The sequence below is a fragment of the Lucilia sericata genome, unplaced genomic scaffold, assembly GCF_015586225.1.
Source record: "Lucilia sericata isolate MDLA Ls3-8-SP2 unplaced genomic scaffold, ASM1558622v1 Contig000492F_arrow, whole genome shotgun sequence".
Taxonomy (NCBI): domain Eukaryota; kingdom Metazoa; phylum Arthropoda; class Insecta; order Diptera; family Calliphoridae; genus Lucilia; species Lucilia sericata.
This window is the reverse complement of record NW_023994506.1, coordinates 275,191-297,932: the sequence shown is the minus strand read 5'-3', so window position 1 is coordinate 297,932 and position 22,742 is coordinate 275,191. Positions and strand designations below refer to the sequence as shown.

At 29.4% G+C, this 22,742-nt stretch overlaps 1 protein-coding gene across 8 annotated transcripts in view; it reads left to right on the top strand.

Moving 5' to 3' along the window:
• LOC119605505 overlaps positions 1-22,742 on the top strand; it is a 97,541-nt gene that overhangs the window by 16,152 nt on the left and 58,647 nt on the right. For 5 of the 8 annotated variants that reach the window (XM_037958663.1, XM_037958657.1, XM_037958661.1 and 2 more), the window contains one exon: positions 18,145-20,948. In XM_037958663.1, the coding sequence (XP_037814591.1) occupies positions 18,361-20,948 (2,588 nt within the window). In that variant the 5' untranslated portion in view covers positions 18,145-18,360. Of the gene's footprint in view, positions 1-5,506; positions 5,518-16,401; positions 16,407-18,144; positions 20,949-22,742 lie in introns of those variants that run through there. The other 3 variants (XM_037958664.1, XM_037958665.1, XM_037958662.1) reach the window with 2 other exon arrangements.

The following is a 22,742-nucleotide window of genomic DNA, read 5'->3' as shown; positions in this document are numbered from 1 at the left end:
CAGTTATTTATTCAGAAAACCTTAAATACGTTATATGCAAAGTCTTTTAACGTTTTGCTGTAGAATCAGTCAGAGGACAAGCATGTAATGGCCTACTTCCTATGGAACGACCTTCCAACAATTTGGAATCAATAATGTTTTCATACCACAATACCGCCATTTTATCAAATTTGTTTATTGGGAATATGAGAACATATCTTGGGGTAATATGTTTACCTACAACATTTGGTCTACGATACCATTTAACATTTTTTAGACCATACCCTTTTTGTCAAGACCCATCGTGAATCATTCCTATTATACAACGTCTTTGAAAGTTGGTTAGAGCTTAATATTTTTCTATTAATGGACTTCTAATATATTTTCTGAATTCATTTAGATTAAAAAATGTAATTTGTTGTCGTATGCCTGCATTAAAAATTCGTCCATGTATGAAACCACCTCTAAATGCGTTATTTGGTAAACTTTATGGTAAATGTTTTTTTTTTTATTAAGCTGCACAATTATTTTTAAGTCTCACTCCTATTTTTTTGAACGCATCTGTATATGTGATATATGTGATTATCGCATTTAAGTGATTTTCGGATTGTGGACCATATATGGGAGCTATGCCCAATTATGGACCGATCCGAAAAAATTAAAAAATAAAAATAAAAAGTAATTCATATGTACACAAAACATATCCATGTCGAATTTTATCCACATAGCTTTATTCATCAATGAATTAAGCTTGTTTAAGTGATTTTAGGATGTGGACCTGATATGGGAGCTAGTATCAATTGTGGACTGATCCGGAAAAATTTTCACTGAATGATTTATATCTATATACAAAACATATTCATATATGTATAATCATTCGTTAAAATATTCCACAGTAATTTTTTCAGTATCGGTCCATAACTAGCTCCCATATAATGTTCACTTCTGAAAACCACTTAATACCACATAATTTATTATTAAATATGTTCTGTTTATAGATAAATCATTTTGATTATTTTTTTCGAATTGGTCCATTATTAGTCATAGTTCCCATATAAGTTATCGGCAGGATCGGCACATAATAGGTCATAGAATAATCGGTCGGTATCTGAAAATCACTTAATTCAAATGTTTCAGGGCCTAATCAAAATTAGTTACATCCATAAAGAAGTTACAAAATGATAAATAGTATCTTAATTACGGAAACAAAACATATACAGTTCTCCATAAGGGAAATAATATACTTTAGTACTAAAGTATATACTTACCCAGCTAAATAATGTATGGATCATATATGGATTCATATATGAAGCATATATTTTCATATATGTTCATATCCGAAAATTGGCGGAATTGGGCATAATCTCCATATATTTTCATATATGTTCATATATTTCCATACTTATCCATATATGGAAAATTTTTTCATATATAATTCCATATATGTGTCCATATATGACATGATCATATATCGCCATTTTTCGGATATGAACATATATGAATATATATGGTCCATATATGATTCATATATGATCCATATATAATCGTTTTTAGCTGGGTTAGTAAAATTTCCTTAGTATAAACCAGAGATGCTCAAATACATACTACCATAGTTTTATTTGTGTTGGTAAAGCAGCAGAGAACAGAATTCAATTCAAAATAAAAGTATATTAATAAAATTACTACAAACTATAAAGTATATGCTAACTGTCAAATATTTGTTACGGATTTTGACAGCCAGCGTATATCAAAGTCTATATATAAAAAACTGTTCTTTCGTGTTCTCCTACATTAATTCGGCTTTCTCAAAATTTTGTTGTTGTATTTCTGTGTGTATTTTAAAAAACGTCGCGCGTAGACCTTGCTTCGACAAGTACTGATCAGCAACTGATTTGATTTTGTTTTTCAAGTTGAGAGCAAACCAACTGATATTGCTCATTATAAAAAGAAGAAGAATTAAACCTATAGTGTATGTGTATCAACTTAGCGTCAGCAGAATTTTCTTACCCTATCACGCGTGCTATGTAATGGCAATATTGAGCTCCTCTGGTATAAACTATAATTATGCCCTATAACTTCAACCATTTATAACATATTTATATTGGGTTTTAATAAAAAGTAGCGTGCAGGTGGAGGGTATTTAAGATTCGGCATAGCCGAATATAGCATTCTAACTTATTTTCGTTGTTTTTATGGAGTTAAATTAAACGTAATTTTAAATTGACAAGAAATTAGCTGCTCTTAAGTTTTAGAAAGCGAACGTTTGATAATAAAAATGTTAGTTTGTTTTAAAAATATCAGCAAATAATTAACGCTTGTATTTAAAATGTACACAATAGTTTATGCACACATTAGCCTTAAAATCCAATAATAAAATTGTGATATTCATAAACAAATAATAAACCTATATTAACTATTGTGCTGTTTTATGTTTAACTTGGCAAAACTGTACAATTTGGCTGTCATTTTATGTGTTAGTGTTGCATACAATTAGGATAAAATATTTGTTGATTCGGTTTTCTTAATTTCATATTTTTGTTTATAATAGATTTTTGACAATAAAAACAAACTTTTAAGAAAAATAAATATATACAGCTGTGGTCAGCTAATTGAAAACGCTATCTTTATATTGCTGCTTGACGTGATTTGAATAAAATTATAAAAATATTACGTTAGTTTTTCAGTTCCAAATGCTTGTATTTTATAAAATGATGTTGTTATAATAAAATGAAATGCATTTTGTTGTGGAACATTTCTTATTTCCTTTTCAATTTTGAATTTAGTAAGAAAATCGCCCAAAGATAAATAAAGAAATTGCGACAACTAATTGGAAACGGCCAAAATGCTAGCAACAATTTTGTTTTTTTATCCATCCCTTTCTTGTTTATAGTTTTTCATATATTTTCCTTTCATTTTTAGTACAAAAATGTAACTTAATTTCTGTGAAAAAATTGAACATACTTGAACTTCAGTTTCATTTTGTATGAAAAATTTGTTGACGTTTATTTTATAATAATTTTAAAATCAAAAATTATCAATTAAAATTTATACAAATTATATAAAAAACTGTTAGAAAATTAATTAAAATGTGTACAAGATCAAATAGTGATATTGTGGCCGCAAGATAATCGCGTGTTTTAAAAAGAATTGGTTGCTAGCATTGAGAACACCCCCTGAAAATTTTGCTAGCATTGTGAATGCGCCTTTAATCTAAATTTGATAACAAATTCAATTGTATTTTAGTAAATATTATTAATAATTCAATTTATAAGAAATTTTACATCATATATAGGATGTAGGAGAACAGCCCCATTGTTCAAAAAAATATATTTTTGATCGTTTATAGCATTTTAAGAAATTAGAAGATCTCATGGGGATTTATGAACAATATATAAGGGGATAAAACGGTAAAACAATTAAATCAATACTTCTTACAGTTTAGCTGTATTTGTTTGAACTCGGAGGATTTCGGGAAAATCGCATTTTTTTTTTTGTAATATTTTAGAGAGTACGTATTAATTCTTTTCTGCTGTTCATTTTAAACAAAGTATTTCTAGAGTATTATAGACCAGATAATATAAAATATATATTTAAAGTTTTATTGAAATCGGGCATTCTTAACCCATAAAATGTGGAGTTCAAACGTTAAATTTTGCTATATTTGCGAATTCTCAGAAGGCCGTATCGAAATATTATTTATTTGTTGTCCATATTTACTAAAAATTACTGGAATTTATCTTATAAAATCCGACATTTAAAATAGAGTATAATAAGGAAAATTAACCCTTTAAGGCACTTGGGAACAATTTAACACCAAAGTTCAAAAATTTTAAAAAGCACTATCCATTTGAATAAAGCTCTATATAATTAGAGAAATATCAGAAATATAACAAAAACGTATACATATAACGAGTATACAAATTATACTTTAACCCTTTTTGACTATGGAGTAAAAATTTTGTTTTTAAAACTGCTAATTTATGAAGTCCATTTTTCGGTAGATTTTCGACATAACATATTTAAAAATACATACTTTATATGTTCAAAAAGGGTTAATTTATAAGTTTTTATTCCATAATATAAAATTTATTGTTTTATTTCTATTATTAATCCAATTATATAGATCATTATTCAAATGTGTTTTTACAATTTTTTTAACTTCGGGGTTACATTTGTCCCATGTGTTTTAAAGGGTTAATTTACTTTTTTGCTGTTATTTAAAACATAAAAATTTACTAAAAATTCCAGTCATCTTTATTAAATACTAGCTATACCCAGTGTGCTTTGCTACCCTAAAAGCAGTATGAAAAAAAACAACATACACATGGGAGATGCCACGCAAATTATTGCAAGTTCGCCAATTTTTGCGAACGCTAATAAGGATTCTAATGTAAGCTTTGAAAAATGTGAATAATATTGTATTGTATTTAATTCATATGGTGGGGGCCAATCCTCCCATTGGAAGTCCGCCCATTTTTCTCTAAATGTTCACATGAATGTCAAAGTTCTTCATGTAAAATTAGAAGATTCTAGCTTCTATAGTATCATAGATATACATTTTTTTCTATTTAATTCATAAGGGGGTGCTAAGCCACCCCCTGATGAAAGTCCGCTTTTTTTTAAATGTTCAGATGAATATGAAAGTGCAAAATTTTAAGAATCTCGTTCTATTATTTTCCCAGATAAAAGGTTTTTTTTATTTAATTCATATGTGAGGTGCCGCTCCCACCATTGGTAGTTCACCAATTTATTACCCAAAATGTTTACATGTATGTTAAAGTTCTTCGTGCAAAAAGATTTTAACTGTAATAGTTTCCAAGATAAACGAATACATACATACATACATACATACATACATACATACATACATACATACATACATACATACATACATACATACATACATACATACATAATACATACATACATACATACATACATCATACATACATACATACATACTACATACATACATACATACATACATACATCATACATACATACATACATACATACATACATACATACATACATACATACATACATACATACATACATACATACATACATACATAATACATACATACATACATACATACATACATACATACATACATACATACATACATACATACATACATACATACATACATACATACATACATACATACATACATACATACATACATACATACATACATACATACATACATACATACATGTATACACACATTATTTCGATATGGTACACTGAGAATTCACAAATATTGCAAAATTTGACCTTTCAACTCCACAGTTCAAGGGGTTAATGAAAGAACTTCAGATATGCAGTTAATCTCAAAAATAAGTATACAGAAATACTGACAATTGGTTTTATTTAAAAAAGGATATTATTTTTTCAAAAATCAAAAAGGTAACACATTTATTTATTAAAAACAATTATGATAATTATTATTCACTACTTTTTTCTTCATATTTTGGTTCTTTGAGTTCTCATTTAAGCTGAAGTTAAGAAGGTGCAAAATTTACGTCACAAAAGTAAGTATACAGATCATTTCAGTATATATTTGGTTTAATTATATTAACAAAATTTATGGAAATTTTACTTGTATTAATAAATAAAATATTTTTTACACATTTTAAAATATTTTTAATAAAATATTTTTTACACAATAACTTGGAAAAAATCTACTTTTAGTTCCGAAATCTTGAAATTTGGGCCGATTGGCTCCGGAATTAATTAGTAGGACAGTTTTTTTTCCCACTTCTACGATTTTTTCCACTTTAGACCCCGGATTTTGGATCTGGTCATTGAACCCTCCAAATGATGCATTGGAAATAGAATTTTTAACTTTTGAAAAGAGTTGTTATTTCGAGATTAATGTTATATGCATGGATTTGGCCATTTTGAACAGAGTACGTTCTTAAAAAACCGAAATTTAACTCCGATTTCTTAAGACTTACAACATAAACTTTAAAATTTGGATAATTCTATATATTTCCTTTAATTTAAACAGGTTTTCCAAATACTCCGATTTCCAAAGCATACAATAATGCTACCAATCATATCTTGATAAACTTGATACAATAACCATGTTTTATGGATCGGACATTTTATTTGTTCTAGCAACAAATTAAGATGTATGTGTTCAAAATTGTTCAATTCGTATTCATACCACCAATTAAGCCTGATTTAATATAAAAATCTTACTATTTAGGACAATAATCAATTTCAGAACCGATATGTAGTGTAAGTTATTGACATGGTCACCATTTGACGATTATTGGTAGTATTTAGAAGTGTGTAATGGATGATTGGAACCAAAAAACTTGTTTTAATTAATGGATACTAGTACAAATAATATTAATATCGCAATTTAAGATATAAATTTTAGGAAATCGTCGTTAAATATCGAATATGAACGCTATACTATGTTAAAAACGGCAATGTTCCGCAATGGATTGCAATTATTGTACAGAAACAATTTATTTAAAAGTTAAAATATCGTCTTCCAATGCATCATAATGAACAAACGAGGGATATTATTGAATACCCGATCCAAAACTCCGGGGGTTTAAATAGTCAGATGTTCTTAAATAGGAAAAAATGCTCCTATAAATAATATTCAAATCAATTACCAAAAATTTAAATTTTTCGGAACAAAAAGTGAATTTTTTCCATGTTATAGTGTACAGAATATTTTATTATAAAATAATTACATTCAAACGGTAAAATTTTCATGAATTTTGTTAATATCATTAAGCCAAATACATATTAAAATTATCTGTATACTTATTTTTGTGACGTAAATTTTGCACCTTTTTAACTTCAGCTTAAATGAGAACTCAAAGAACCAAAATATGAAGAAAAAAAGTGGTGAATAATAATTATCATAATTGTTTTTAATAAATAAATGTGTTACTTTTTTGATTTTTGAAAAAATATGTAATATCCTTTTTTAAATAAAACCAATTGTCAGTATTTCTGTATACTTATTTTTGAGATTAACTGTATATGTTATATTATATATTATAGTACTCTTAAAATACTTTATTTAAAATGTCAAACAGTAAAAAATTAATACGTGTTCTCTAAAATATTACAAAAAAGGCGAATATTCCCTTATATATTGTCCATAACTCCCCATGAGATCTTCTAAAAATTTTAAAATTTGTTTAACCAAGTTTCAAAAAAACTGAAATTGGTGTTTTGAAACGGACGTTGCAAAATCAAACTTTTTTGACCATAGCTAAGAACAAGTTTGCGTTATCTTATAAGGACAAAAGTTAATATTCGAGTAATTATATATATAGAACAAAATATTTTTTTTACAATATATCCTAAAACATGTTAATTTTTTGTCACATTTCAAATACATGTGCTGTGAGACACGTTAATGGTGTGGGGAATTTGCAATAACTTAAAATTTTTTCAACCAATATTTGTGTTTTATATCATTTCGAAAAGCTTATTGTGTGTACATTACGATTACTTCACAATAAAGTGCAAAGTTTATTATTAAATGGTAAAATTTGATAAAAAACTGTAAAAAATCGATTTTTCCCCTTGTAAATGCACTTGGAAACTTTAGCCTAATGTTTTGTATGACATAGTTTTTCAATCAATAGAACAATTCTAGAGGGATGGACGAGCAAAATTCGCAACCAGGAGCACCCTGGTATATATATTGATTGGGGTAATGGTTACATTTTCAAAAAATTTCATAATCTAAATTCGCATATAACGATACACAAAAACATACAAAATCCATTAATTGGGTTTTATGTATGTATATTTATACCCTGGATTGTAAAAATAATCCTTAAACTTACTATTTGGATCGATTTCAATTTGAAAATTGTCTACAAATTGTTAAGTTTTTATATTTTTACAAACTGGCTCTATTTTTTGTCACAACATTTTATATAGCTTAATTTAAAATTTCATTAAAATTACGAATAGCGACGCATAAATTATTGCAAAAACAAGTTATATTCGGCTATGCTGAATCTTAAATACCCTCCACCAGCAAGCTACTTTTTATTTTTAATTTTTAGATAACTTGGCAAAATTTTTGTTTCCGTATTGCGGGTACTAACATTTATGCATATGTCAAACTAATTTTAATTATGTCGAGATATATGTATGTATATTAATAGGCCAGTTTGAAAACATTTTAATATATTGATTTATCTGTACACAGAACATACTCATTTCGAATTTTATCCGGATGTAATCATTTAATTACGAATTAAGTGATTTTCAGAAGTATACCTTATATGGGAAATAAGACAATCTATGGACCGATCCGGAAAAAAATTCCGTAGAATGATTTATATATACAAAATACACATTTATGTCGAGTTTTATCCCGATAACTTTGATCGTCAATGTGCATTTGAGTAATTTTCGGAAAGGGTCCTTATATGGGAGTTGTGACCAATTATCTACCGATAAGGAAAAAATATGTCAAAAAAATCAAGTCGATTTTTACTACAATAGATTTATTAATTAATGAAATATTTGCGTTTAGGTGATTTTCGGAAGTGGACTTTATATGTATTTGTGTAAGGTTTGGTAGAATGATTTATATGCTTACAAAACATATTCAAGTCGTACTTTATCCCGATAGCTTTATTATTCAAAGAAATATATGCATTTAACTGATTTTCGCAAGTGGACCCTCTATGGGAGCCTATCCAGAAAAAAATTCGTTGAGTGATTCATATAAAGACAAAACATATTTGTGTCGAATTTTATCAATTTAACTTTATTTGACAATTAAATATGTCCGCTTAAGTGATTTTCGGATGTGAGACTTATATGGGAGCTATGGTCAATAATGGACCGATCAGGGAAAAAAGTGGTAGAATGATTTATATGTACCTAGAATATATTCAAGTCGAATTTTATCCTTATAGTTTTAGAATTTAATGAAATATCTGCGTTTAAGTGATTTTCGGAAGTGGACTTTACATGGGAGCTATGACCAATTATGAGTCTATCCGGAAAAAATTTCGTAGAGTGACTTATATAAAGACAAAACATATTTGTGTCCAATTTTATCAAGATTGCTTTATTTGACAATCAAATATGTGCTTTTAAGTGATTTTCGTAAGTGGGCCTTATATGGGAGCTATGACCAATAATGTACCGATCCGTAAAAAAATTGGTAAAATGATTTGAATATACACAAAACATATTCTTGTCGAATTTTATCCCAATAGCTTTAGAATTCAATGAAATATATGCGTTTAAGTGATTTTTGGAAGTGGACCTTATATGGGGCTATGACCAATTATGGGCCTATCCGAAAAAAATTTAGTAGAGTAATTCATATTTAGACAAAATATATTTATGTCGAATTTTATCACGATAGCTTTATTTGACAATGAAATATGTGTTTTTAAGAGATTTTTGGAAGTGGGCCTTATATGGGAGCTCTGACCAATAATGGACCGATCGGTAAAAAAATTTGTAGAATGATTTGTATGTATACAAAACATATTTGTGTCGAGTTTTATCCCGATATCTTTATAATTCAATGAAATATATCCATTTAAGTGATTTTCGGAAGTGGACTTTATATGGGAGCTATGACCAATTATGGGCCTATCCGGAAAAAATTTCGTAGAATGATTCATATTTAGTCTAAACATATTTGTGCCGAATTTTATCAAGATAGCTTTATTTGACAATGAAATATGAGCTTTTAAATGTTTTTCGGAAGTGGGCCTTATATGGGAGCTATGACCAATTATGGACCGATTCGGAAAAAATTTTTAAGAGTGATTTATACATACAAAATGTATTCATGTTAAATTTTATCTTGATAGCTTTATTTATCGGTGAAATATGCGCGTTTGGGTGATTTTCGAAAGAGGGCCTTATATGGGAGCTATGACCAATTGTGGACCGATACTAATCTACGTTGGTAGTATGATTTTTGTTGATATTTTATTTATATGTGCAAAATTTTGAGTTGATACCCATATATTTGAGGAAGTTATTCACGATAAATCCATTTCCGGAAATATGTACCTTTGTATGGGGGCTACGGGAAATTTTGGATCGATTGTTTTGATTTTCAACATAATTGATCCCTGGGTAAAAAAAATAATGTGTGACAAAATTCAAAATTCTGAGAAAACGACTTAAGAATTACGAAAAAAACGTAATTTTTTTCGAGGTAGTCTGAAATTTTTACTCATAACTTTTAACGTTGTGAACCGATTTTGCTGATTTTTTTTTGGTGAATTTGGTTTATTTCTTTTGCTTAGTATTAACGTGAGCGTGTTTTAGGCAGACGGACATAGCTAAATCGACTCAGAATTTTATAAGGATCAAGAATATATATACTTTGTTGGGTCTCAGATGAATATTTCTAGGTGTTACACACGGAATAACAAACTTATATATACCCTCTATCACCACTGATGGTGGTATAATAATGGTATTATATTCATAACAGATCAATATAAAATTTCAGTTAGTTTTTCCAACTCTATTCTTTGTAGGAGAGATTTTAAGCGGAGAGCAACTTTGGACGTGATGGTGGCTCTATTTCATCGAACATCACTGTATATTCTGGATCCTTATAGATAGCGGAGTCGATTTAGCCATGTCCGTCTGTCTGTGTGTGTGTTTGTTGAAATCAGTTTTCAGAAGACCCTAGATATCTGCGAGATCCGAATTGTCAAAATTTCTATCGGAAATACGATCGAATAGAATGCTATTTAAAATCAGCCCAATCGGCCCATAAATAACGAAGATATGAGTAAAAATCCGAGACCACCTCTGAAAATTTCATCAAAAATTTACATTTTTCGTGCATGCTTATACAGAAATAAACAAACGAAAACAAAACACAGTATCAAAGTGTAAATTTTTTTGTTATTGTAATTTCTTGTTTATAAACACAAAGCTAAGAATGAACATCACGTTATGTTGTAATTGGCTAGAAACATGAAATTAACTATGTAGCGCATGGATTAGGCGAGAACACATCAAAGGGGACTTTTTGGTACTTTTACGTTTTACAAAAGGTACTTTTTGAATTTTCTATAATATTGAAGCTATATAAGGGGACTTTTTGGTACTTTTTCGTTCTACAAATAGTACTTTTTGAATTTCCTATAATATTGAACCTAGAAACATGAAATTAAGTTTGTAGAACCCGAATTAGGCGAGAACACATTAAAGGGGACTTTTTGGTACTTTTTCGTTCTACAAAAGGTACTTTATGAATTTTCTATAATATTGAACCAAGAAACATGAAATTAAGTATGTAGAGCCCGGATTAGGCCAGAACACATAAAAGGGGACTTTTTGGTAATTTTTCGTTCTACAAAATGTACTATTTGAATTTTATATAATATTGAACCTAGAAACATAAAATTTAGCATGTAGAGCCTTGACTAGGTAAGAACCTATAAAAGGGTACTTTTTAGTATTTTTTCGTTCTACAAAAGTAACTTTTTGAATTTTCTATAATATTGAACCTAGGAACATGAAATTAAGTATGTAGAGCCTGGATTAGGTCAGAACACATAAAAGGGGACATTTTGGTACTTTTTTGTTCTACAAAAGGTACTTTTTGAATTTTCTATAATATTGAACCTAGAAACATGAAATTTAGCATGTAGGGCCTTGATTAGGTAAGAACCTATAAAAGGGGACTTTTTGGCACTTTTTCGTTCCACAAAAGGTTTTTTTTTTAATTTTCTATAATATATATTCAGAGACGTTGCGGCACCTGTTAACGTTATTCAATCAGCCTAATTTTTTGTATGACATAGTTTTACAACCTAAGAACAATATTTTTCCTTCATACAAGCTTGAATCACTCTAATATACATACAACAACAACACGTAATGTAATAATTCGTTGTCGCAATCTAAACTTTATACAAATCCGTTGTCTAAAATTTAATAAACGTGGTAAGCTCAAAATCCGTTGCCAATAGTGAGCTTACCACGTTTGTTAACATTTTGTCAACGGATGTGCATAAAGTTTAGATTGCGACAACGAATTGTTGCGTGGTCTACATTACATGTTGTTGTTGTATGCATGTATATACTTGACAATGGATGTTATTGAAAAATTTTGGGTCAATTTGGTACCAGGCGTGTATATTTTTTGCCTCTGTGAAGAAACATGAAATTAAGTTTGGTACTTTTTCATTCTTCAAAAGGTACTTTTTGAAATTTCTATAATGTTGAACCTAGAAACATGAAATTAAGTATGTAGAGTCTGGATTAAGTGAGAACCCATAAATGGGTACGTTTTGGTACTTTTTCGTTCTTCAAAAGGTACTTTTTGAAATTTCTGTAATATTGAACTTAGAAATATGAAATTAAGCATGTAGAGCCCGGATTAAGTTAGAACGTATAAAATGGAACTTTTTGGCACTTTTTCAGTCTTTAAAAGGCACTTTTGGATTTTTCTATAATATTGAACCTAGAAATATGTAATTAAGTATGATTATGTAAAAACCTATAAAAGGGCACTTTTTAGTACTTTGTCGTTCTTCAAAGCGTACTTCTTGAATTTTCTATAATATTGAACCTAGAAATATTAGATTATGCATGTAGTGCACGGATTAAGTGAGAACCCATAAAACATTATGGTGAAGGGTATATAAGATTCGGCACACAGTATGGATAAAGCGAGGTACTGCCTTAGAACAAAAGAACGTATGCAGTAGGTGAAAAATGGTGGTGGCTCTCTTACGGTGTGGGAGTGCATGAGTGCTTCTAGAGTTGGAAAATTAAGATTTATTATTTGACATTCTCAAAACCGATTTTATGCTTAGTGCTCAAAAATTAAATCGTAACTATAATTTTATATTTATGTACGACATGAATTATGATTTTTAAGTTTACCGTAATTAGTTTTTTTATTTTTTTATATATATATTTTTTTTAAATTTCATGGCGTTTCAATAAAATGTTAGGTTAAAAAAAATCTGATCGTATGTGCTTTGCTGCAGTTACCGTAATGAAATGATCAACTATGTATATTCACATAGACTCGTGCTTTATTTGAAGCGTTTAGCTCTCACGTGTTTTCCTTAAACAAATGTACATTTGAATAGTAAAATTATTTGTTAAATAATTTTAACGTATTTAACATACGAATTTAATTTTGCTTTGTCAAGGAGTAACTTCCCTTGCTGGTCCGCCCATTAATGTTCTAAATATTTATATTAATAGTAAAGTATCTTGTACAAAATTTTAGGGCACTATATTTTATAGTTTCCTAGATTTCTGAACCGCTGACTTTTTTAAATATTTCTATTGATGGCACTGTTTTTCGTACAAAAGGCAGGAGAATTTACTAGGAATGGGAGATGCCAAGGTCATTAATTTTAAGACGACCTAAAGAAATGTGCATACATTTAAATAGTAACCCTTTAAAGCACTTTCATTTTTTAATATACTAGCTTATATAGTTTTCAAATATTCAAAATTTAGTATTAGTAATTTAGTAGAGTATTCAAAACCCGGTTTGTTTAAAAAACCGGTTTTCGAATAATTCGAAAAATCGCATTTTCTAAAAAACCGGTTTCGAATACGGTTTTAAGTGTAAAAACCGGTTAACCGGTTTTTTTATTTAGGTATTTTTTTCTGCAAAAATGATATATAAATTTTCCGAAAATAACATAATAAAAAATAAGTATACAGAAATACTGACAATTGGTTTTATTTAAAAAAGGATATTATTTTTTCAAAAATCAAAAAAGTAACACATTGATTTATTAAAAACAATTATGATAATTATTATTCACTACTTTTTTCCGGGTTATTTTGGTTACTTGAGTTCTCATTTAAGGTGTGACGTGACAAAAGTAAGTATACAGATAATTCACTTTTTGTTCCGAAAAATTGAAATTTTTGGTAATTCATCTGAATATTATTGATAGGAGCATTTTTTCCTATTTAAGAACATCTGACTATTTAAACCCCCAGAGTTTTGAATCGGATATTCAATAATATCCCTCGTTTGTTCATTATGATGCATTGGAAGACGATATTTTAACTTTTAAATTAATTGTTTCTTTACAATATGTGCAATCTATTGCGGAACATTGCCGTTTTTAACATAGTATAGCGTTCATATTCGATATTTAACGGCGATTTCCTAAAATTTATATCTTAAAATGCGATATTAATAATATTTGTACTAGTATCCATTAATTAAAACAAGTTTTTTGGTTCCAATCATCCATTACATACTCCTAAATACTACCAATAATCGTCAAATGGTGACCATGTCAATAACTTACACTACATATCGGTTCTGAAATTGATTATTGTCCAAAATAGTAAGATTTTTATATTAAATCAGGCTCAATTGGTGGTATGAATACGAATTGAACAATTTTGAACACGGATACATCTTAATTTGTTGCTAGAACAAATAAAATGTCCGATCCATAAAACATGGTTATTGTATCGAGTATATCAAGATATGATTGGTAGCATTATTGTATGCTTTGGAAATCGGAGTATTTGGAAAACCTGTTTAAATTAAAGGAAATATATAGAATTATCCAAATTTTAAAGTTTATGTTGTAAGTCTTAAGAAATCGGAGTTAAATTTCGGTTTTTTAAGAACGTACTCTGTTCAAAATGGCCAAATCCATGCATATAACATTAATTTCGAAATAACAACTCTTTTCAAAAGTTAAAAATTCTATTTCCAATGCATCATTTGGAGGGTTCAATGACCACCAGATCCAAAATCCGGGGTCTAAAGTGAAAAAAAAATCGTAGAAATGAAAAAAAAAACTGTGCTACTAATTAATTCCGGATCCAATCGGCCCAAATTTCAAGATTTCAGAACTAAAAGTAGATTTTTTCCAAGTTATTGTGTAAAAAATATTTTATTAAAAAGTAATTATATTAATACAAGTAAAATTTTCATAAATTTTGTTAATATCATTAAATCAAATATATATTGAAATGATCTGTATACTTACTTTTGTGACGTAAATTTTGTACCTTTTTAACTTCAGCTTAAATGAGAACTCAAAGAACCAAAATATGAAGAAAAAAAGTAGTGAATAATAATTATCATAATTGTTTTTAATAAATAAATGTGTTACTTTTTTGTTTCTTGAAAAAATAATAACTTTTTTAAAATAGAACCCATCGTCGGTATATCTGTATACTTATTTTTGTGATTAGCTGTATACAGAAAGATAAATTTGTTTAAATATTTGAAATTATAATTTTAACAATATTGAAGACATCTTATGGAAATAGCTTAATACCTTAAAATTCACATTTTTATATGAAGAATAAAAAAATTTGTAAATGGCACGAGGAAGTTCATATTTTTAAAAATTTTAATGGATATTTCTACTTTTCATCTGAGAAAATTAATTAGGATAAAACGACGTCCACAAAAAATATTTTTTTGGTACTCACTATTTATAGAAATCCCCTAAAAATTTTATGATTAGACCATAATAATACGGAAATATAGTCACATTTTGGACTATATTTTCGAAAATCCAAAATCAGATGAAACATTTCTCAGCTAAACGTAAAATTAGCAAAAATTAAACCATTAGGAAGATATTGAATTGTACTAGACAAATGGACTATATTTTTGAACTATCTATACAAAAGTTTCAAAATATTAGCAAATAGTAAAGTAGGAAAATAAAAAGTAAACCGAAAGTATTTAGATAGAATAATTAACACAAAATGTTTATAAAAGTAGTTATTTTATCCCAAAATTTAAAGAAAATTTCATCCATAAAAAAACCGGTTAACCGACACCAAAAAACCGGCCAGTCGAATAATTCGAAAATATGAACTATTCGAAATCGGTCGGTTTTCAAACAAAAAAAAAAACGGTTAACCGGTTTCGGTTTTTGAATACTCTAGTATTTACTTTATATGGGAAGTGTCACGCCCACTATTACTAAAAGTTTTGAAATTCCGTCTGTTGTAGTTTACCAGATATTTGAGTGGCATGGCACTTGGTTAGACCGACCTCTTTTTCCAAATATTCGTATGGACGTCAAAATTGTTGATGCAAATTTTGAGGACGCTTGCTGAGCTACATTTTCAGATATTCTATTTTATTGAAGTTTAAAAACCAAAAGTAGCTTAGAAAAAAGTAGAAAATTGGTCTTGTGGTTTAACTTGTTGAACTTGTTGTGCATTATGTACAAACAAATATTAATTTTTATATAAGATATATACTCCGATATTTAAAGTAATAGCGAACAAAACATTAGTCCGGTTCACATAGGGAAACTTTTTATTTTTTGTGAGAGAGAAAGAAATATAAATAATCTCTATCGCTGTACGTAGTTTCTTGTACTAGGAATCTTGTTTTGTTTTATTTTTCTCACTAGCTTCGTAATTTGAAAAGCTTTGAATAAATACGGCTCTACATACAGGAAAAGTTGTGCAGAATTTTTGGTGAATAATTTATTAAAAGTATAAAAAGATATCGATAAATGTATCCAAATTTTATATGAATAATGCTTTATATGCATCGTTTGAAATGTCTACCTATATAAGATTTGCAAAAGTGCTGTCTTTCGGTAGACTCTATAGAGTAGTCAAATACAAAATGGCAACCGAATTTACATCAAGATAATTTTTTTATGTGAACTTATCACAGATTTTTGTTATCTCGATTTAAGAATAAGTTAAAATTTTATATTTTTGATATTAAACTCAATTTATATTGAGAATATGAGTGATTACGGATCTTTATTGTTTTCTCGAATTGAGTGTTATTTAAAGTAAATTTTCAAATAGTTATCTTTATCTTTAGCATTATAAATTTAACGAAAAGAGCACGGAAAAAGATCGTTGCATTTCATTAAGATTGCAACAGGCACGCAATTAGTGGTATAGGTGTATTTATTCGGATTTGATGTATTAAACATTCTCTTCCTCAAACTAACCCAACCTTCCCCTATAGAACTATTATGATGCAAAATTTCATGAATCATAAAATCCAGATCAAAAAGTTGATTCCAAAAATACGCTGTATGTTGCCAAATTTCTGGAAAATCCGTTCATGTTTTTTATATTTAGCCTACACATTTGGTGTTATTCTAAAAATGAACATAAAACTGTGCGTAGCAACCAATCAATATCATATAGAGTCTTTTTTAACTTCTGAGGTTAGAACCTGAAAGAATAAAAAAAGTCATATATATTTATTATTATATGTATATTATACGTTTTGAAGATGTAATGTGTCGTACTGTTCATTTCATAACATTCATTATAACAGATTTCATGAAAATGTAAATTTGGTATAATAATTGTTTTTGATCCAGATCCTGAGCTCAGACCTATCGATATAGAAAAAAGTGAGCATAAGTAGAATCGTGACGTCTAATCATGATTTAATATAGTCTATTGTTCCACTTTAGAATATAACTATTAGTGTTCTAAATTTCATGTAAATCGGATCAATAGTTTGTACGTGAAAGCATAACAAACAGACATTCTCTTTCATATAGTTATAGGAAAAGATATAGGTAAGGATAGTTTTATAAAAAGTGGGCGTATAAAGGGGCGTGGTATCGGATCAAGATCTAATATAGCCTATTGTTCGTTTTGGGGTTAGACCTATTAGCGGTCCAAATTTCATATAAATCGGTTTAGTAATTTTGCCGTGAAAGCGTAACAAACACACAAACAGTCTGTTTTATATATATGTACATATATAGGATCCATACAAAAACAAATTAATGCAATTAATAGGTATGTAGTTGCTGAAAAAAATGTTTCTCTGTGTGGACATAAAGTCATCGTTAAAAGAGAATTAAGAAAAAGTTTCTCAACAAAAGTTTATCTGTGTGAAACGGGACTAACAAAACAAAATATGTTTCCGAGTAAAAGAAACTCCGTACCGCGGGAAAAATGATTGATATTTCTTTCTCCCTCACACAAAATCAAAAGTTTCCCTGTGTGAGGAAACCATTTAAAGCACTTGGGAATAATGTATTTTAGAAATACATACTTTTTGAAATACAATTGGAAATGTAGTTTGATTTTTTTTATAAAATCATATCGGTTTATAAAAGTATTTTGTATTATGAATACATAATGGTTTTATGTATGTATTTTAACTTTACAAAATAATAATTATTTTTTTTTTATTTGTTATATAATTACAGCCTGAAATTCCTCACCCAATTGAAAGAAAAATTACTGTGCATTATGTAATCTCTAATAAGAAAATGCAAGGAATGTAGATTTTATTGAAACTGAATTAGTAAAATATAAAAATTTGTATTCGCATAAATGAAAGAAACAATTTGTCACCAAGAGAGAGTAAAGTAGATATTGAAAAAGGACCAGCCGTTAATGTGCGTCAATTTATCGTATAGATAATGCAAGAGGTAATACCATTACATGCGAAAAATTCAATTTATTCCACAGAATCAATAAAAAGTATATTTCACAGTGACGTTTTGTTCCAAAATATTTGTATAAATGCTGATGAATTTATAAATTGCGATATACTCTTAAAAACTACTTTAACATACACAACGAAACTCTATACACATTTTTTAATAACATCGTTAAAGGAATCTTATAACTATACCAGCACTGACCACGACAAACCTAACGAATTTATGGCCGACGAACGTGTAATGGCTGGAGCTAATTCTAAACGTTATTTGCAAAATAAATTAGGAGAACGCAAACGAAGACGTCCAAATTCAGCACTTTTAGAAACTGCAGAATTTTCTGATGAACGTCTTGTTGGTGATACGTCAAACTCAACTCGTTTAAAACAGACAACACGTCAATCAAGTCAGAAAAATTTAGTATGTACAGCCAATAATTTAGCCACTCACCTCAATAAAACAGAAGATCTACAAACACGTACAACAACAGCTGGTTCCAAAAAATATTTACGATCTAACAAACAGGAGGATAATGAACATTTAACTGATTACGAAGAAATGAAAAAACACAGTCCATCCTCAGAATACAATGACACAATGAATTTTTCAGAGTCAGATAAAGTCGAAATCACCAATAATAGTAGAAGGACCATGTACGATGACAACACTGATGAAAACTATAAAAATGTGGGAAAACATGACTTCGAGGAAGAGGATATGTTTGATAATGAAAAAAACATCAATGATGCCGACAACGAAAAATTCGAGGAAATGCAGGAAATCTGCATAAAACAAGATATGCGGAATGAAAATGAGAGCTCTTTCAGTTGTAGTACTAGTATCAGCAGTGGTATTAAACCCCCGAGTTTAATAAGCTTGAATGAAAGTACACATGTTGCACAGTCGACTTCGTATGAGTGCTTAGAAAGTGTGGTTTTTGAAAAGCCTGATGAATTATACATTGATAAAGAGGTTAAGGAAGTAAAAGATAATCTTGAAATTCATAAAACCACTGCGAGTCTCAATGACAAAAGTCAATCTGAATATGGTGTGCACAATACAGATATGCGATTAAAATCAGGTGGTAATGAAGGTGTTAAAAATGAACACACGGTTCCGATTACGCCCACATCTTCCTCACATGATATACAAAACACGCATACGTTATATCAAACAAATGAAAAGTTAGCATCACCAAGTCCTCATTTCAATAACAATGATGATGAAGATGAACATCATCAAGCTGAATATGAAAATGACTTATGTCATTTAAGTAATAGTGTATGTTCGGAAAATAGCTCATCATCAAATCCAAGCTGCAAAATATCTATGGAGAATATAAATGAACACTTTTCATCTAACGAATCTAATAACAAGCAGCCATACGAAGATGAGATCATCCCAAGCGAAATCGAACAAAACCAAAAACATGTATTAAAATCAACGAACACAGCAATGAATCCAAGTTTAGTTAGTAATAGTACAAAAAATCCGCACACTTTAAATATTGGTATTTCAAGCTCGCCAGGTGATGAACAATATCGCCACTATAATACCGATGAAATTAATGGTTGTGCAATAAAATCTTCACCACCAACATTACCGCCCATTAATATAACTACACAAACTAACCAAGAGACTTCCAATGAAAATCAATGTTTTCAAGAAACAGACATTGAAAATGACTGTCCCGACGTGTCTGTAGCAGATGCCACAGGCTACAATAAGGAAGAGGAGGCTGGTCCCTTCAATAATCCAAAAACTTCCACAAATATTAATATTGGTAATATCGATCAACACAGTGATTGTAAAGAAAATAATTTAAAAAGTGATCCCACCACTACTTCAATAAGTCAGTCAGGCAACAGACATAGCTCTTTAGAAGAGCATGAAGAAAATGCCGATAAACTTCAAAAGAAGTTAGAAAATCAACAAGAACAAGAGAATCAAGAGGATCAAAATTTTAACAAATATTTGGAACAAAGTTCTCAAGTACAGCATACTGAGTTTGAGACTCAACCAACGGATAGAATTACCCACCAGCAACACGAAAAAGATATAATAGATGCGGCTGACAAAGTCTACACACAAATTGAAGAGCAATATCATCATCAGCAGCATCACGTTGCATCAATATCATCTACATATGGAGAAATGTTAAATAGCCATCAGCAAAACGAGCATGAGGAACATCAACATAGACATTCGTCGGCGGTTCACTCTCATCAAAATTTAGAAACTCAGACTCTTCAACATTCTATGCAACAACAATATTCGGCTGAGCAATTATATCAGTTGCAACAGCAAGAACACCATCAACAACTACATATGCAACATCAAATGCAAAAACAGGAGGAGTTGCAACAGCACCATAATATGTCTAGAACTCCACAAAGAGAGCATAGACAGCAACATTCACACATTATGGACTTTTTACATCCACAACATCACCATCATAATGTAAGCAACACACACAGTCCTTTACACCAACAGCAGCAAATTCATGAAGTGTATCATGACTTGATGATGGACGAGTTTCACGAAGAGCATAATACACCCTATAAACTGTGAGTAGTGTATGAAAACAAAACCAACTAATAATTTTAATTAATTTAATTTGTAAAAAAAACAAGCTTAAACAAGTGAGAGTGTTATATTTGGCTGTGCCGAATCTCATATACCCACCATCAAATGTTGCCTTAAAAGTGTCAATTATGGACCGATCCACATAAAGTTTGATAGAGAGATTTTGGCTTCATTGAAACTTATGTGTGTCGAATTTCATCACTATACTCGTATTTTTAAGGCAGTAATGAGCGTTAAAGTAATTTTCTGAAAGGGATCTTATATAGGGGATCTTATATATAGGTCAATTATAGACCGATCAACATAAAATTTGGTAGAGAAGTTTTGGATCATAAGAGACTTATGTCAAATTTCATTGTTATACTAGTATTTTTAAGCCAGTAATGAGCGTTAAGCAAATTTTCTGAAGGGGCCCATTTATAGCTGTTTTTCGGGGGTCCACTTGTATGGGGGCTATCCGAAAACGTGGACCGATATTGCCTATTTTCAATACCAAACAAACCTTACCTATAGAGAATACAGACGGACGGACAGATATGGCTAGATCGTCTTAGAATTTAATAAGGACCCAGAATATATATAGTTTTGTGGGTCTATGACCAATATTTCGATGTGTTACAAACGGAATGACAAAATCAAAATACCCCCATCTTTTTTGATGGTGGGTATAAAATATATATAAATACATATATAATAATAGCACGGGCTCGATTTGCGAAACCGAAATCAAATCGGGGTTGTAGCATGTCATTTAAATTTTGTAGTGAAAAGTTGTTATATGATTCAGCGATATCTTAATCGAGAAAAATTATGTCCCCATATGAGGATATTGGGCGGATATGTGTATAAATTTAAGAAAAAGATCGTAAAACTCCAAATATGTGTACTTTTTCATAATTTTTTTTAATGCATATGTATGTAAATTTCTTATATGGAACCCCTTTAGAATATATGTATGTACAGCAGAGTGGGACAAAAAAACTTGTATCAGTTGCCCCCAAGGATTAAAGATATGTTAATAACATTTCCAAAAATATAAAAATTATTTTTTTGACACGCCTAGAGAATAGGTCCGTAATTGATCCCAGCTCCCATATGTAGTCTCTTTCAGGAAATCAGTTTTTCATTAATAAATTGCTTAAATAGTATATGGAAATGAAGACAAAATTCAATATAAATGCTATACTAAAAAAGAAATCACATTTTAAATATACTCATAACTGGTATCATATGGTCGCCCATCCCCGACTATTCACTTTTTTATTAGTTTTAAATATTTGAGCTGGCCTCCATATTCACCAGACTTAAACATTAGAAATCTTGTGGAAATGGGTTGTCCGAAAAGTTTATGAGTCTAGAAAACAGTATTCAATAATTCCTGAACTAATCTATGCAATTAAAGAAGTCTGGAGCTCAGAGCAAGTGAATTACATGGTCAAGCTATATGAATCACTTCCAAACAGGATTTGTGAAGTGTTAGTCAACCAAGGAGGTTCAACACATTACTAAAATAGCTTAGTTTAATTCATATCGTTGTAAATAATCTAAATCAATAAGTTTTAATTACAAAAGTTGCTATAAAATCACTTTTTCGGGGGGATGTTCTATTCAAGTGGCGAATTTTTAACAATAGCTTTTTTCGGTTAATTTATGACCAAAAATTATATAAAATCAAATATCACAGATATTATATCATATCAAATTTTATTCAGAACAAAAAATATTACAATGAGGAGAAAAAACAAGTTTCCAGAAATTCCTGATCCAAAAATATA